This window comes from Protopterus annectens, chromosome 2.part1 (genome assembly GCF_019279795.1).
Source record: "Protopterus annectens isolate FY-2018-M chromosome 2.part1, PAN1.0, whole genome shotgun sequence".
NCBI lineage: Eukaryota > Metazoa > Chordata > Ceratodontiformes > Protopteridae > Protopterus > Protopterus annectens.
Genome location: NC_056729.1, coordinates 267,274,292 through 267,292,329, shown reverse-complemented (window position 1 = coordinate 267,292,329; position 18,038 = coordinate 267,274,292). Strand labels below are relative to the sequence as shown.

General features: G+C 36.5%; 1 protein-coding gene across 1 annotated transcript in view; it reads left to right on the top strand.

Moving 5' to 3' along the window:
• The window catches only part of BDH2 (3-hydroxybutyrate dehydrogenase 2), a 285,246-nt gene that overhangs the window by 199,101 nt on the left and 68,107 nt on the right, over positions 1 to 18,038 (top strand). The window contains exon 6 of the mRNA XM_044062123.1: positions 6,602 to 6,662. Within this exon, the coding sequence (XP_043918058.1) occupies positions 6,602 to 6,662 (61 nt within the window). The remainder of the gene's footprint in view (positions 1 to 6,601; positions 6,663 to 18,038) is intronic.

Below are 18,038 nucleotides of genomic sequence, written 5' to 3'. Positions count from 1 at the left end.
GAAGCAGAAATACTTGCAGTTTAGCTAGATTGGACAGTCGCCCAGATAGTAGCAGGAAAAAAACACTTTTATCAGGTTAGCAGTCGCTCTTTTGGCCTCTCTGCTGCTAGCACCACTCTGCCGGACCAAAAGGAGCTTGGCTGAGTAGTAACAAGTGCAAAAACCTCGCCAAAGCGGGTTTTATACAGGGGGACTTGAAAGAGCTAGAAATTGGCCCAAAACGGCCAATAGACTACCAGATTCTTGTGCTGGGAACACTCCTCCAGGGATAGATAGGCTGCTCTAAGCTCCCCACTACCACTGGTGAACAAAGAAGCCTCCCTTTATCCAAGAAAGGAAATGGGCAACACAGGAACTTTCCAAAAGTCCAGAATACAGCAAAGCCTGTATTTAGACTACTCTACGTTAGGAAAGACGGGAAACAAGGATAATTTATTTGTTTTTAATAACAGAAATACATAAAGAGTTACTGATTATTATACTCGACAAGATCTCATAGTTATGCCTGACTTCTTTAGGAATTCCATCCCACTTATGAACAGATAAGTTCTCAGATTTTTATATGAGATGTTATGTTGGCAGAATTGAAAGCATTGTGCATCTTAGTCCTTTGTTCTGTAATTTGCACAATACATTTAGGATATCAAGTACCAAAATCTATCAACCATATCCATAACTGTTGCTTTTACAATAGTTTTTTTGAATCACTCAGTGGCTTATTTAAAAGTGCACACACAAACATGCACACCTATCATATTTATTTATTTAATTTATGTTTTGTCGAACAGTTTAACTCTGTTGGGTTGTGCTCATTTTCAAGGGGGATCTGGCAGACATCCAAGTACAATTTCAAATACACAAATATCTTTATACAAGCAAATTACAAATGCAGATGTATAAAAACAAAACATTTACGGTTTGAAATGCAAACATATGCAAGTGCAATCTGAGCACAATATATAAGACAAAAATTATTAATTGTACACAATAGATTGAAAAGTCAGGAATATGAGAAATGTTGAGTTACAAACTATAATACTTGTTATCTCAATATTGTAAATATTTGACAGCAATGCCATGTAGTGTACACATGCTTTGTTTTAAGGTGTTTGATTTTGTACATGTGCTACATAGGATCTCAATAGATTTCATTAGTTTACCTTTTGAGGAAAGTGAAATAGAGGTCTATGGAATTGTTTTTGGAGTTTGTGGGACATGGTGGGATGGGTAAACCTGAAAGAAGATTTTCCTTCTTGAAAACCAAAGTGTAACAGGCTTGTTAAGATCAAAGTGAGAAATGACTAAGTCTGTGTAACATTTACAAGCAAGTAAATATCAGAAGGAAAAAAATGTAACACACTGGGACTTTGAAGATGGCTGCACACTGATCAACAGCTTAACTTCAGTTCTCCCAGTGTTGAAAAAGAAACTGAAAAATAAGAGCCAGGAACTTTACCATTTTTAATAAATTATATCACCATCTAGTAAATACACTGCTTAGATGCCAGCAAAGAAGAAACCTAGAGAGCCTGAAAGAAATTCAGCTAGAAAAAGTTAAGAGAAAATGCTGACTGGGAAGAATCCTGTAGCTGTTCATCAAAAAGCAGTTCAAGCTCTAGCTTTGGTGCAGGACATGGCTTCCAGTAACCTGGAGGAAAAAATAAATCAAATGTGCTCACAGCTGATTAAAATAAACAAAACACTGAAGGAGTATATCAACTCAAACAAAAATGGTTGGAAAAGTGGAAGAAGCTTTGAGCAGCTTTTTAGACAAACTGACAAAACTGCAAAAAATCTGAGGTCAAAATAAAGAAAAGGCTGGCCAAATATGAAACTGCTCAAGAAGAGATATTTCAAAAAATGATAAAATTAGAGGACAGAGCTCACAAGGAGAACCTGAAAATTTCTACTGTACCAGAAAAACTGGAAGAAACAAACTGTATTAGTTTTATGAAGGCACAAATAAGCAGCTGGACTGGTGTTCCGCAGCAAGATTTAATTCTGTGTATGTTACAGTCCAAACCTGGCCATGGGAAAGCAACCATGACCTGTGTTAGTAAAGATGCAATTCTACCAGCAGAAAGAGTTGATCCTGACAAAGCTGTTGCATAAGGGGCAAACTATTAAAATTTGGAGACAGTAGAGTGTTTGTAGAAAATGATTATTCACTATACACCAGGCAGAAGAGAAGCAAATTTATTCCAGCAATCAGGGAATGTTGAGAGACAGGTGTGAGATTCAAGTTGCTGATTACATTGCTCTTCAGAATATTTTCCCTGGAGGATCAACATCATTTTTTGATGTAGAACAAGCTATGGGAGAAATACAAAAGTTTGTCCAACAAAAAGTGAGCCATCAAGCAGAAGGGGACTCTGCTGCTTAATTTTCTGATAATAAAGCCCATAGAAAAACTTTGCCAGTGAATCCTTTTCAAAGGAAAATGGTTGAGAGACAACAGAAAAGCATAAGAATGGACTAGAAGAATCAGGAGTACCTTGGAAATGAACCAGAGTCTGGAATTGGGAGAAGATGATGAACAGGAAGAAGATAAGCAACATGGAAATTAGTGAACAAATACATGGTTACAAAGCATCAATTACATTTGTAAAAGATGGCTGTACAAGAAAAAGTAGAAAGAATGGACATTTGTTGACTTTAAGCTTGTGAGAGACCGAAAGGCATTTGTCTCACTTCATGTCATTAATGCTTGGAAGGACACTAAGGGAAAGGGAAGAAGAAGGAAAAATAACTAAGTAAAACAGTTTCTGTTGTTAACAGTACTTGTATAAAACTTTTCATGAGATGAATTAAATGTTATATAAGAAAGTATTTTTAGATATTGTATGTGATAAAGATACTAAAGTAAACAGATGCTCTTTTTCTTTTTTTCACTCCTAAGACCAAAAAGGCTGGACAAAAGCATGATTACGTTAATATGCAGTAATCTGCTTTTGCATAGTGAATGTCTAGATTAAGACCCTTGGCTTAATCTGATAACAATTTTTAAGAGGAAACAAATAAATAAAAAAAAACTGGATGTAATGAAAAATTTTCCTTTAGCAATACATTTCAGCATGTCTTTAGGAGCCTGTTGCTGAGAGCTATATATTTTTTCCTGTTATATTTCCATGGAGACAAGTTGAATATAGGGAAATAAAAAGCCAAAACACTGTTTTTTTAAGGCTAAAAGTTAATGTTTTCTGAAAGCATGCAAGTTGTATTTTACATCTGGGAAGGGAATAAAGATAAAAAGTAAGAGGCAGCAATTATTGCAAGTAGGCAGTAACATGTATCATAGCATGGATAACCTTAAATTTAAGTCAGATTCTGCCTGTGTCTACTTCTGTCTGTTTAGGACAGTTGTTCCTACTAGGAGAGGTAAACTTCATTATATGAAGATGCACATAAACGTGTGTGTTTGTATTATGTTAACAGGTTATTGGGGTGTTCTTTTTCATTAAAACAAAAAGTCTTGTAAAATGTGACACAGATTCAAATGGAAATGGCAAGAAACAGCTGTATAAAAGATCAACCTGCCAAACATTAGTGGGTGCATGTATCACAAACACTGGCAATAGACATATAAAAAGGTTGTTGTATATAATACCTGGGAATAATAACTTCATATCAGATTGGTAACACTTTACATATTATCATGGAATGTGGATGGTCTCACGTGCAGACAAAAAGGAAAGAACACTAGATTATATTAAGAAATGCAGAGAGCAAATAGCAATGCTACAGGAGACACATTTGGAAAGAACTGAGCGTGTGACTTTGATAAAGAAAGGATTTCAGGATGGATATTTAGCAGAATATTAGGGACAAAAGAAAAGGGAAGTACTGATATTAATTGCTAGAGGTGCTTCAATAGTGCTAGAATAGGGAAAAGCATGGTAATGGTAGATTTGTGCTAGTAAGGGGCTACTGGCAAGGGAAGAGGATTATGCTGGCATGTATTTATATTCCAACTAAAACTGCAGTTATGGAGCTTAAGAACATTTTTGAAGAAATAGTCAGTTTTCAGCACTGAATATTATTTATAGGTGGGGACTGGAATTTGATTTGCAACAGTGAGGATGGTAGAGAAAATACAACAAAATAAGGTAGATTTCTGAAGAAATTTATGAAAATATTTGGTAATGAAGACATGAATTCAGTAGTAGGAACTCAAAGAGAATTTACTTATTATTCCCCAAGGTACAATAACTGGGCTAGACTAGACAGAAATTGTATTTCACAGGAACATACACATTTAATTGAGAGCTTTGACAAACATCCAATAACTATTTCAGATCATACATCAATAATAACTAAAGTAAAAATGCAGGGTAATGCAGTAAAAAGGAGACAATGGCACTTCCGACCTACCTGTTAAAAAGAGGAAATTATTTGGGGAGTTATTAGGGAAGATATGAAGTACTGCAGAAATTATAGCTAGTGAGTGGGATAAATTGAAAGTGGAGTTTAAAAATAGGATAGAAATAAAAGAAAAATATATGGTTAAGAAGTAATTAGAGTTATTAGAGGGGCTGACAAAGTATTGCAAGATAAGGGGAATCTAATAAAACAATAAGCGGCACAACTGCAGAGTGTTTAAGAGAAAATAATGGAGTATCCATATAATATGCATGAGTTTAGAAAGGCTGTTGTTAAGCAACTGTTTTTTGATAATTATTCCAGAGCATAATAACCATTAGCACAACGACTTATGCTACAGAAAGTAGAAAGGGTTGTTGCCAAACTACTTAGGGAGCCTATAACAAGAAAAATAACCATAGATCTTGTAGAGGTATTATAGATATTTTGGAAATTTTATAAAAATTTGTATAAAGCAGAGATATTTAGAAATCAAGAAAAAGCACAAATGGAAATATTTATTGAGGACTTAAATGTGTCAAGGTTAGAGGTAGATGAGGCTCAACAACAATTAACAGTTAAGGTAAGAGGAGATGAGATAACAGTGATGTATAATCAGTCTGCAGGAAAGTCTTCAGGAATAGATGGAATTCCTGTGGAAGTTTGGAAGCTAGGAGGGAAGAAAGTGATAAAAGATCTGGAAGGTTTTTGTTTAATGGTATTTTTAAAGGAGGGTAAATACCAACATAATGGGAAAAAGCTATAGTATCTGTAATACCTAAAGTTGGCGAAGACCCATCAGATCCGGTTCATATAGGCCCTTTTCAGTTTTAAACCATGGCTATAAAATGTTTATGTCTATAATGGTTAAAGAAATGGCAAAGCTGTTTTCAAAATTGATAAACACAGATCAATGTGGTTTTGTGGAGGGGAGGCAAACATTTAGTTGGAGGAAACTGGCAAAGGAATCAGGGTGTTGGGAACAAATAATTAGTGAGGGAAAGGTAACAGAATGGGAAGAGGCCAAGAAGACATTTGGACTGCAGGCTAGAGACTGAGTTCCCTATCAGGGATTGATATCAGAGTGTAGGCAAAAAGAAAGGGACAGAGGAATCCCAAGCAAAAGAACTGTACTGGTAGAGTTTTTAGTTGAGTGTAGAACAGAAGCTACTATTAAAAAGGGATAATTAATAGGGCTTATAAAAATATTGCACAATAACTATAGGAATCAATCAGAGGAGGTTAGAAACGATTGGGAAGAGAAACTGGATAAGCAATTCACTAAGAAACAATGGGAGGACATATGCACAGCTCCCAAATATGCAAAAAGTCTAGAAGATTTAAAATTTTTGCTTAGAATTGTTTGCATAGGTATTTTTAATACTCCAAGTAGACTCCAAAGAATTTTCCTCAGGTAGTTGACAGATGTTGGAGGTATGATAGCGAAGAAAGGGGTAACTGGGAACATATGTTTTGGGAGTGCAATGAGTTGGCAGACTTTAAAAATTCCCCTGTGGACTACTGTGTCAGAAGTACTGAGCAAGCTGATGGGTGTAACTAAGAAAATTTTTTTTTTTTTTAGCTTGGATACAGGATCTGAGTTGCCTACACATAGTAAGACTTTGTTAATTTTAATTCTGGAGGCTGCCAAAAAGCAGTTACTAGAAAATAGAAATCAAAATCTAAACCAGCTGTATCTGACGTAGTGAATGTTGTAACTGTGATAAGAGAACTGGAAATGGGATCTTTAGAAAAGGATAGGAGCAAATTACATAGGAAAAATGAAAATTGTGGGAACAATACATGCAAAAAATGTTTTGAAGTAGGAATGAGATTTAAGGGAAGGCAGCAACTGACTAATTTATGTAATGATGGATTGATTATATTGTACAAAATAATATATATTGTACAAAAGAATATATGTGATATAGAATGCTTGTGTGAGCAAGTTAATATGGTATGTTTTCTTCTATACAAAGGTAAGTTTGCTCATGTTACAAGCAATAATTCAATAAAGGTGTTTAAAAATGTAACCCACTGGACTGGATGTTAAGGACATATTTTTTTTATTTAGTTTTGCCATTAATCTGTTTTCATTTCTTCACATGGAATGTGTTTAAAGTTTAGTAAGTAACACCTTCTTTACGTAAATACCTTACAGAGCTCATTTTATTGTAGAAGTGTTTTCCCCCCTTTTTTCTAATTACTGTAGAAGTTTTAATCAAGTTTCTCTCTTCCTTAGATGCTGGCACAGAAATCTGGCAACATTATCAACATGTCATCTGTTGTATCCAGCATCAAAGGTTAGAAACCTTTATATGAAGAGTTTGAGTAATCAGAAATGTGTTTTTAGTACTTCTGTAATGGTTAAGTTCTTAGGTGATTAAGAGGCTAATGACTCCGTGGGCCTTTTTAAGCCTACTCATGCTTCCTGAAGGTTAGAATCAAACACTGGACCTTTTGTGTAATTCAAAGAACTTAGCCATTGTGCCAGCCTCTAATCCCTTAATGCTTAAACCCACAGTCAAACAGCTTCCCAGACTGACACTCTGGTGATTAATTTGTCGAGGTACTCTACAGCATGATGACATGAGAAGATGTATATTAAATGGATAATTATGCCAGTTGTGGTATAAGGTGAGGTGTCCATTCCCAGGAATAATCATTTTTTTTCTGTGTGTATTTTCTCCACTGTGGCTGCCAACAACTGAGCTTTCCCCATCAGTCCATCTCATTTACTCCCTATCCTTGGTACTTCCCAGCAGGTGGGGGTGGGGTGAATCATGCAGGTAAACATGGTAGTATTTGTGCCCTTGCTGGCATCTCTATAATGAGGAAACTTATTTTTACCATAATACTACCCCTTGTGGCTGCTGTGTGTAGCTATGTCGCTGCAGGGCATCTTTGTATTCTCCCCCTATGTGTGTGATTTGCTCCACAAACATGTTGATGAGAGAGCTACTATTACCAGTCTGGGATTGCCAAGCCCAAGTCTCCTGGTCCTTCAGCAAATGGTAATGTGCCTCTCTCAACTGCACAGGTCCAAGCTGACCTGACTAGGACAACCTTATCCCTGCCCCAGGATGTGAGCCAGTAAATCTCACTTACTTCCATTCTCCACTGCTTGAGTTCTTCCAGTGTCTAGTCTGCTATCTGAGCTTGGATCACAGTCAGGGCTTTATTCCTCTGTGATACAGAGACAGGATACACACAAGAATAATAATATACAGAATCACAAAGCTATGAAATTTTTTTGTTGCTGTTACATGATGGGTAATTTCTAAAAGAGCATGATCAAATAGGACTAGGATATTTTTGTTGAATAACTGTGATACAGGACTTTACTGTGAGAGAGAAATTAATTTTGTTACTGTATGGTTTTGACATATCAACTGTATAATAAAAAGATGTTACTCTTGGCTTTCTTTAGTCTAGTAAGTTTTATCCATTCACTGTAATAGTGCTACTTTTCTGTAGCTCGTTTTGACTCAGTAATATTATTGTAAGAAAAATGCTTTGCAGAAGTGAAGTGATATTTAATTCTGACTGGCCAGATTTGAAGCTGGGATTAAAGACTGAGAAACCAAATGCACAGGCCAGGAAGGAGTAGATTTACGACTGTGTGTGTGTGTGTGTGTGGGGGGGTGTATTCGTGTGTGAGAGAGATTGAGCAGTTGGGTGATCCATGAGTATGCAGAGTTGTATGCTACCTAGCAGTCTGCATCAATGGAATAACAGTAGTGTACATTTTTTTATGTATAAAATCTTTTTATTTCCTCTTTTTTTTGTGAAAACAGATACAGTAAAATGTAACAATATTAATAGACAGGTAGTAATATGACCAGAGAATACATTGCTGAATAATAAAACATAAATGCAAAGCAGTAAGAACTATTTACACATATGCCAAAATTCCATCACTGATTATATATACCAACTTCAAGCTAAAATATGTTCAAAAAGGGATTTCCAAACTTCTGTAAAGTGAGTGTGGGATTTCTCAGTGTTGGTTAAATATTTGTGAGCTAGTAGGTGTTTGGTAGCTAATTGTTTGAAACCCTCCCATGTGAGTGATGCTCTATCCTTCCAATGTAATGTAATGTAGTATTTAAGTAAAGAAACTAGTGTTATTAATATTCATGTTTGTAGTTTAGTCAGGCCTATGGGGATGATATGTAGGAGAGCTAGTTTCCAAGATAAGGTGGACTTTTCATAGCCCATTTTTTCTAGTTGGACTCTAAGTGAGCACCATAACTTGTAGGTGCACTTGCAACTCCAGAAGATGTGGAGTAGATCAGCTTTGTGATTATCACAATAAGAATAGAATGGAGAGTTGGTTGGGTATATTTTATTTATAATGATTAGAGTGAGATAGGCATTATGAAGTATCATGATCTGTGTATATTTAAGTTTTTTAAAGGGAATAAGTTTGCTGGTAAGCTGGATTGTTTGAGTTATTTGTTTGTTTGTAATTGAAGGATTGATTTCCTTCCAGTAACTAGAATAAATAACTTATTTTTGCATTTTGACTGATAGAATAAGTTTGTAGGAGTTAGATAGCATTTTTTTGTTTGAGGATAGGAGGTTCCATATGGTTTTACAGGTTTGAATGTCGTTTGCATTGATATCAGGATTGTCTATGATGTATTGGCTAAGGTCTCAAATTTGCCTTAAAATGATTGCATAGCTTTTAGGGAGCTTTAATTGTGTTCTCATTTCAGTGATAGTATTTTTCTTGAAGGGAAATATATCAGAGATGGTTAGTTTCTTGAGGTGGGGATAATTATTTAGGTTAATCATGTTGTTATTCATTTTGAGATTGGGGTTAAGGTGGATAGGTTGTAGGGAAGTGAATACATAATATAGGTTTAATGATTTGAACATCCTGTGTATGATAGTGATTTTATGTTTAATGATTGGGTGTATTTTAAGATTTTTCAAATTTTCATTGTAAAGGAAAGGGGAAGGCTCTGGGGTTTATGGATAGTGTTTTGATATAGTTGTGTAATAGTTTGACCCAGGTTGGAGACCATTGTTGTGGTGAAGGGGTGTGGCAGCTATTGTTATCAGTCTATCACAGTTTATGATATATTAGTAGAGTTTAAAGTCCGTCAGCCCTTACCCTCCATAGTCTTTATGGTAGGTCAGTTTATTACAACTGATTCTGACTGATTTGGGGTCCCAAATAAATTTGGAAATTCAGTGAATGGTTTTGATGAGTTTTAGGTTGATAATGTTATTGGAGGCATTAAATATATAGAGAAATCTGGGTAGAAGATTCATTTTGATTGTGGCTATTTTAGCTAGGAATGGAAGTTGAAGTTTTGTCCATCTGTCCATATCATGTTGTATGTTTGACCAGAGATTAATAATGTGATTTGTATATGATTGTTTAGGATCTTGGTGGAAGGATATTCGTAGATATTTTAATGAATTGTTAGTTTTAACACCAGCTGCTAATGAGTATGTGTGAAGCTGACAGAGGGAGTTAAAAGGGAAGATATTTGTTTTGTTTAGGTTTAGTTTGTACTTTGAGAAAGTTGAAAAGGTGTCTATAGCAGATAGTATTTTCTGGAGGTGTGAATTAGGTAGTGAGTAGTAAAGATTTAGATAATCAGCAAAAGCCGCTAGGGTAATTTTAGTGTTAAAGATATCGAGGATATGGTGGAAAGTTTTCTGAGAAATTAGGAGAAAAAAGGGTTCAATGTATAAATTAAAAAGATAGGGGGACATAGGACATCCTTGTCTGGAATCATTCTCAATGTCAATTCAAAAAGATAGGCGTTTATTAATTTGTAGGTAGGTATGGGCCTTGGAGTATAGTGTTTTAATAGCTAGCTAAGGTGTATATTGGAGTACATGTATGGGTAGAGAGATTGATCATGGTGTCCAGGGTAAGGGTATGATCAAAGGTTTGTCTGTGTATTATGAAACCTGATTGTTCTGGGGAAACAATGTTTGGAATGATTGGTTTAATTATATTTGCTAGTATTGATGCAAATATTTTCATATCAATATTTATTAGGGCTATAGGTCTATAGTTCAGGGAGTTTTTGAGGTTGGAGTTTAGTTTATGTATGAGAATTGTTTGGGATGCATTTAGATGTATATATCACTTACACCATTGGAAGTAATGTGATTGAATACATGGAGAAAAAAGAGAGATGATTTTTGTGGGAAAGCTTTGTAGAATCCGGCTGTAAGACCATCTGGACCTGGTGATTTGTTGGGTTTGAATTTGTTGTTTGTCATAATACTTTCTTGCTGGTAGATTGGGGAGGATAAAATTCTTTGTTGATCTGGACTGATTTTGGGAAAATTTAATTTGTTTAAGAAGGCATCTGAGTCCTGTTTATTATGAGCGAGGTTTGATGGACTGTAGGATTTTGTATGTATACTTTCAAAGATACGTATGAAATCTTGAGTAGTGTGACAGGGTTTATCTTGGTAGATAAGTTCTCTTATGTTCGGGGAGGGTTTGTTTTGGTTAATAAGCCTTGCCAGGAATTTAGATGGCATGTGAGCCCATTCAAAGTAATTCTCTAAAGTTTTAATTTCTTGGTATGTTAGGTTTTCAGCATTGAGATCATATAGCTTTTGTTGGAGTTGTGTTATTTGAGTTTTAAAAACAAGTATAAAAAAGTATTTTTGAATTGGCAGGACAATATAAGAAAGAGAAAGTGTAATATGGGAAAAATGTATAGAAATGTTTGAAAAATTTTAAAGAATAATACAAGAGAGTATCATAATTTAGAAAAAGAAATATATGAAATAAATTGAGAAAAAATAAAGCATTACTGTTTAGGCAGATATATTATTTACAAAGGAGAAGGGAGGAGGTATGTGCATATTTGGGTAAATGGTAAAGGAGGATACTATCTTAGTGAGGGAAATAAAAAATGTAAAAGGATAGGTAAAAAGAACATGAGAACAAATTATGAGTATTGTAGTACGACATGTGAAAATATGTATAAGAGTAAAAAAAGGAGGAAAATAAGAGAGAATGGAAAGTAAAACAAGAATCCAAAATGAGTAGCTTGTAAATGTGCTGAATGAATAGTTGAAGGAAGGGTTTGTTAATGAAGAGTTATGTAGCAGGATATTAAAATTTATATGAAAGAAAGATGAGAAGAACAAAAATGAATAAATAAATAAACTGGAGACCCATCACAGTAAATAACAAATATTATAATTTTTTATAAGAATAATACAGAGGACAATGGAAGGGAGAATGATGTATATTATGGAAGAAGGAATATATTGTATAAAAGGGAAGGGATGTCAAGAATTGTTATTGGTTGTGATTGAAGTTGTGGATGATATAAGTAAAAGGGAGTATGTGAAACTTACTGTAGGTGATATTCGCAAGGCATTTGATACAGTAGGACATGATGCTTTGTCGGATGTTATGGAGATGTATGGAATAGCTAATAGAATTAAGAGAGTGTGTATGCCAGCATATCAAAATCATAGCATAAGAGTGCTAGTCAATGGGTAGCTGAGTAAAGAAATATGCATGAAGTGTGGTATGAGACAAGTTCCATGAGTGGAACTTTTTTATTGGCAATGAATGCAGTAGTGATTGAAGCAGCGTTTAAAATCAAAGATGCTAGATATGTGATGGAAAAGGAGGTGGTGATTACAGTAGTTTTGACATATGCAGACAATATAGTTATAGTTGCCAAGAACAAAATATAAATGAGGGAAGTCTGATTTGACATTTAAAGGATGTGGGAATGTCCTGATTCATAAATGACTTACTTCTGCGCTGCCATTGTGTGCTCATTGCAGCTCGATGTACACACGATAGTGCACACTTTTGTATTCATTAAACGACTCTCCATATCATGTAGACCCGCCAAACAAAGGTATACAGCACAGTATGCTAATTAAAGCATAAGCAGCTAAATTGCATTCAAATGAACTAATCCAATATGGCAGAGCCATTCACGAAGCTATAAAGTAACTATGTAGAGATGGTGTAGCCCTTGGCTGTCAACACCAAAACCTACTGGAATGCAGCCACCATCACAAAAAAAAAAACAATGTTAGTGGCTGCTGCTGCTCTGTTGCATGTGTATGTGCAACAGGCTCAAATTTATGCTGCTGATGCTGCATATATACCACAGCTAAGGAGAAAGGTGTTCAGACCCTTTTTAATATATCATGGATTACATGATATTGAAATAGTGGAGTGATACAGGGTTGATACGGGAACAGTACAGGAAAACTGCAACCTCTACTAACCTCACCACAGATCCATGGAAAATCAAGGGAAACCTATACCAGTGGAAATAAAGGTATGTTTTGCATTAAGGGTATTAGCAAGTGGTACATTCCAGAGACCCACAGGGGATATGCTAGGGGTGTCACAGGCCTCAGCTTCCAGAATATTTCACCTTCACCAATATCTAAATGCTGTGCTACAGCATGCAAGAAAGTACATCTGTTTTCCACGTGCAGCAGAGGGCAAGCAAAAAGAAGCAAAAACAATGCAGGAATTCTATACTGTAGCATACTTCCCTGAAGTCTTGGGGGCCATACACTGCATTTACATATAAATAAAAGCCCCACCTGGTGAACAGCAAAGGACATTCATCAACAGGAAAGGGTTCCACTCAGTAAACTGCTAGGTTGCCTGTAATGCCCAAGGGATCATCCTCGATGTCTGTGCAGGCAACGCAGGCAGTTATCATGACTCACATGTACGGCACACATCACAGCTTTACACAAGGTTTGCTAGGGGTGATGCTCCAGAAATCTACTGGGCGATGCAGATTATGCACTAGAACCATGGTTCATGACATCTGTCAGAAATGCACACACAGCCACACGGTCAAACTAGAAACATTATAGAACATGTGTTTGGCATGCAAAAGTCACATTTCCTCTGTCTAGACACATTGGGGGGTGCGCTGTAGTATGACCCAGGCACCTGTGCAGAAAATTTCACAGTCTGTGCCATGTTGCACAATATCATCTTGAGGAAACAACTGCAACAGGGACAGCAAGGGCCAAGACCACACATTCCTGGACCACAGGTAGAGACAACACCTCCCACACATACAGGTGAGGTATCTGAGGGGGAACCTCCAGCTGCAGAGGTAACTGGCAGATGTAGGCATGCGCAATATGCCCATGGCATGTTTAAGAGGCAAAGGATAGCATGCATGCATGCACGCACACACACACACACACACACACACACACACACACACACACACACACACACACACACACACACACACACACACTCACCACTTAAAACTCAAAGATCAGTGCACACACCCTTAATTTAGAGACAAATGATAGCACACACAGTCACCAATGAAGGAATACACATAACCTAAGCACATACAAATATAAAATTGATGCCATCCGATGTCCAAAAACATTACTTACCCATGTAATGTTGGTGTACAGATAGCATCAGAGACAGTCCCAAAGCACATGACTCCTAACTGCAGTAATGTGAAGGTAAGTGTGGAACCTGTAGTAGACAAACAAATGTGTAAAAGAAAACTACCTGCATACTGTTCGTCTCATACCTATCCACTCTGTGCATCACACACATATGCAACCCTAAGTCAAACAGAAATAAACAAAGCCCACAACACAATCATCATCATTGTCACAGGGTGGATGGTTGCACTAAGATCTGCATATGTGCAGTATAGCAGCAGTGACATTTCAAAATTGCATACACTGCAGTTTTTTTTCCATTGCATATTGGAATATATTCCAAATATGAAAATGTATGCATGTATAGTGCAGCGATTTTTGGAAGAATCTCCTCCAAGTAACTATTAACAATTCTCTGTCTGTATTGAGTCAGACAGCCCTCCTTCCACTTCCATAGCTACACCATTACCTTCCTATAGTGTAAATTCAACCCTCTGAGTGCTGTGAATATACCAATGAGGTGTGAAATCATTAGCATTCCTGAATACCAAAAATAAATCAGTTGGTGTAGTGGATGTAAATATGATGTAGGTAGCTACACGATTACATACACATACCCTAGGATGCCAGAAAGAAGTAATAACAACTGTTAGCTGCTAATGCCTTGCAGTAGTTTCTGATTGCTCTGACAACAACAAGCAACAGTGAAGTGACTCCACTGTCTGACGTGTATCGTGCAGAGCAGACTTATAATAAAATGGCGTAACCACCTTGAAAACTATGAGAATAACCTTAACAACACTGACATCCTTGCAGTAAGAGAACACTGTCCATCCTCTGCTTAAAGTCTGTCTGAAATGCTGATCAGCTATATTACACATTGAAACAAAGATGCAAATAAATGGCTATGACAATGCATTTCTGTAGTTAGGCTGACAGGACGGAAAGGTGGTCAGAAGTAGTAGCTGGCGATGCTGGCAACCTGACATTAAAAATGGTGTTGAACATTATTACTGTAAAGTATTGATCAGTATGACATTGACCTAGACAAGTTGAAGCAAATGGAAAAATAACATTTTTTAGTACTGTGTTGGTGACAATGAGGGATAAGAAACATAAATGAGTATGTGTTGTTACTGCACTGAGTTAAGGGTTCAATTCCAGACAGCGTGGTGTCTGCCAAAGTTAATGCATATTTTCTGAGCATATGATCAGGTTATATCCCACATGGACCTAGGAAACTTCACAATCCTTCCTTTTCATATTTATTACCCTATTGGTGTTACTACTGACAACTACCTATTATTTTTTTTTCTTTTTTGTGTTCTTCATTTGCACATGTTTTGGCAGACTGCACTGTTGACTGGCAGGGTTTTGAGGAAATAAATGAGAGTCCAGTGGCTAAGGTATACTCTGAGAAATGTAACTAGTCTTGCCATCAGTATTGCATTGCACATTCACATAAGTGCGCTTTGCTACAGCACTCTGAACAGCAGTAAGATTTAATTGCTATGTAGAATATAAATTGTTGTATATGTTCTTTTGCCTGTGTAATGTTAGCGCTGTCTAGCAGAGTGCAAACAGAGCTCACAGTTGAAGGAAACTGAAAAATATAATTTCTGTAAAGTGCATTAGTGGAAACATGTTTGGCACCGTTGTGCAGTATTTCTAATGAATGAGTGATGTGTACATTTTGTATACCTGTTTCTGTGGCAGAAGCTGTGAATGCAGTGACTTTGCTTCCATTAACACAGTTTTTCTGGGGTTCTAATCCATTCAGTGTGCAGGGACTGTAGAAATTATTACTCCAGATGTAGGAATTATTTTCATCATGACTTTATATGCTTTTTGTTATTGTTTTTCCTTTTGCACTTCCTCGCTGCTGAGCATTGTGCAATCAAGCTTACCTGCTTAAGGAAAAAAGTGAAAAATGTTATTTGGGCAGCCTTCTGTATCACAAACAGGTTTAGCAGTGATGTGTGGCCATCAGCACTCTGGACAGTACTTAGTGGAGAAAATCCACCTCTTAACCTAGCTTTTTCTGTGGCACAAGGTATATGTGCATTCTCTTTAGAATATCAGACAAGTGATCCAGTGTTCAAATCCAAATATCACTGTTTTTAAAATAGGATGTCAAAATACAATTTCTATCAATACTTTGAGTAGGAAGGTAACAGCACATAAAAATGGCTATCAAAATTACGTTTACTGCAAGAAATGTCTCATTAATGTTTTAACAGATAAAGTTTTCTAAGCAGCATAAAGTTTTCTAAGCAGCATACCTCATAAATGATGTACGTATGAAATGCAGTTGAATATGTGTGTAGTTGTTTAAGCTCAAGAATTACGAAAATGAATTAAAATGCATTTGCATATCTGTGATGGGCATACTACTTAAGTTAAAATCTTCTCTCCTCATATAGGCCAACTCTGTGTTTAGGACAATATGTGTACTGACGTATGTAGATATCATAGCCCAACCTGTATTAATCAGCTCATGAAAGTCTATCCATCTACCATACATTTACAGACAGTAGTAATGCCTCTTTCATAGAAATGTATTTCACATAACTTCTTAAAGTCACACACATGCAAGTCTATCTACCATATATCTCCATCCGTACTGAATGCGGTTTGTCTGTAATAAACATTGCTGAAAGGAAGCTCTCCTGTAGCACTGATAAATAACAATCTTGCTTGAAATGTATTTATTCCTTAGGTTTGATTTTCACATTGGTAAACTAACTTTTTACAGTGTGCAGTTCCAGAAGGTTATGTGCCAAGTCATCCTATTTAACCTGCAAGCACCAAGGATAACAAGAAAAGCCACTGAAGCTGTTAGTGTTGACCATCTGAAAAAGTGTGAATCAACATCACACATGGCAAATCGTACTGCCATGTCTCAAACCTTCATTGCTATCTGATAATATGCCTTCACCTTGCTAACAAGTGCCTCTGTGTGTTTACCATTGTGCAAATTCAGATGGCATAGTTGTGCATGTTTGCCCACTAGTTATTAAACAAGAGATTGGAATTCATCCTTAGACTTGCTTCTTGACTTCTTCAGGCATGGCTGGTGTGGAAGATGATGGTGTTAAATTTAGAGTAGAGCACAGAGGTGGAGTGTGGAGGAGTCCAGGATTTTTGTGGTATTCCTTGTGAAGTGCTACACCTGTGGGCTACTGCAAGTCTCAGTATAAGATTGAGGCTTGGAACAAAGTAGCCAAGGCTGTCTCCAGTGCAGCTGGCATCCCACACACTGAAAAGAATTGATGTTACCACTCCAACAAAAAACTGGAACTGGAAGCAAAGCGAAGAACCACTTCCAAAGTTTATTGTAAAACACTAGATCCACAGTAAAACACACTGTTAATGCACAATGAACGCCTTCTCACTCCTGCATACCTGCACACATATTGACACATTTGATCATTTGTATTTATATGTAATTATGGTGGCTTTAAAATTCAATATTTGGAGCATTATAGGTTTACCAGCATTGATGGCAGGTATGAGTAGTAGATACCAAATTGTTGAACATTTTGGCTGCTTCTTAGTTAAAAATTTCAAAGTGTAATTATGTGCTTTTTAAAGGGGAGCCGCTTGGGGGCGCATATGAGTGGAGTAGTGATGTATTTATAGTGAGACAAACGTGTGGTGCAGTTTGTTTTCTGAGGAAGTTGGTGCAGAGCGCTGATGAAAAGCTTGTTTTTAAGCTTAATAAAATTTCAGTTTGTTTTTTTCGTTTATTGGCGTTCTTGTTTACAACATAACCTGTGGATTATAAAGAACTTTGCACACATCTATCTAAATCCAGGAGTTTAAAGGCGCTGGACCTGCAAGGGTGGTTTTTTCACCAGTTTGTTTTTTGTTTTTTGAATTTTTAGAAGGTTTAATCCGTGTATTGTTGTTAACCTTATCCCCTCTTACTTATTTTTGTATTAATATGTTTAATTTATGGGCACAATACACTAAGTGCACTTTACCTGTCTGTGTACAGTATGTATTATTTCTCTTGTGTAGCTCTTCATACTGTCTGCATGAGCATGCTAAACAGGTTTGCCCATAGACAAACCTATTTGTTTACTGTGTCTGCTTGTGCTGCTCAACATGGTTTCCTGGCCACCAGCACTGTTGCTGGCCATGGAAATGTGCTTGTATTTATGTTAGCATGATGAGCAGCATGCATTTGCGATTAGCACTGCTGCTTATAGGTTCATAGGTTCATAGGTTCATACTAGGCTATCTGCCCGAGGGCATTTACAAGCCTAGCCCAT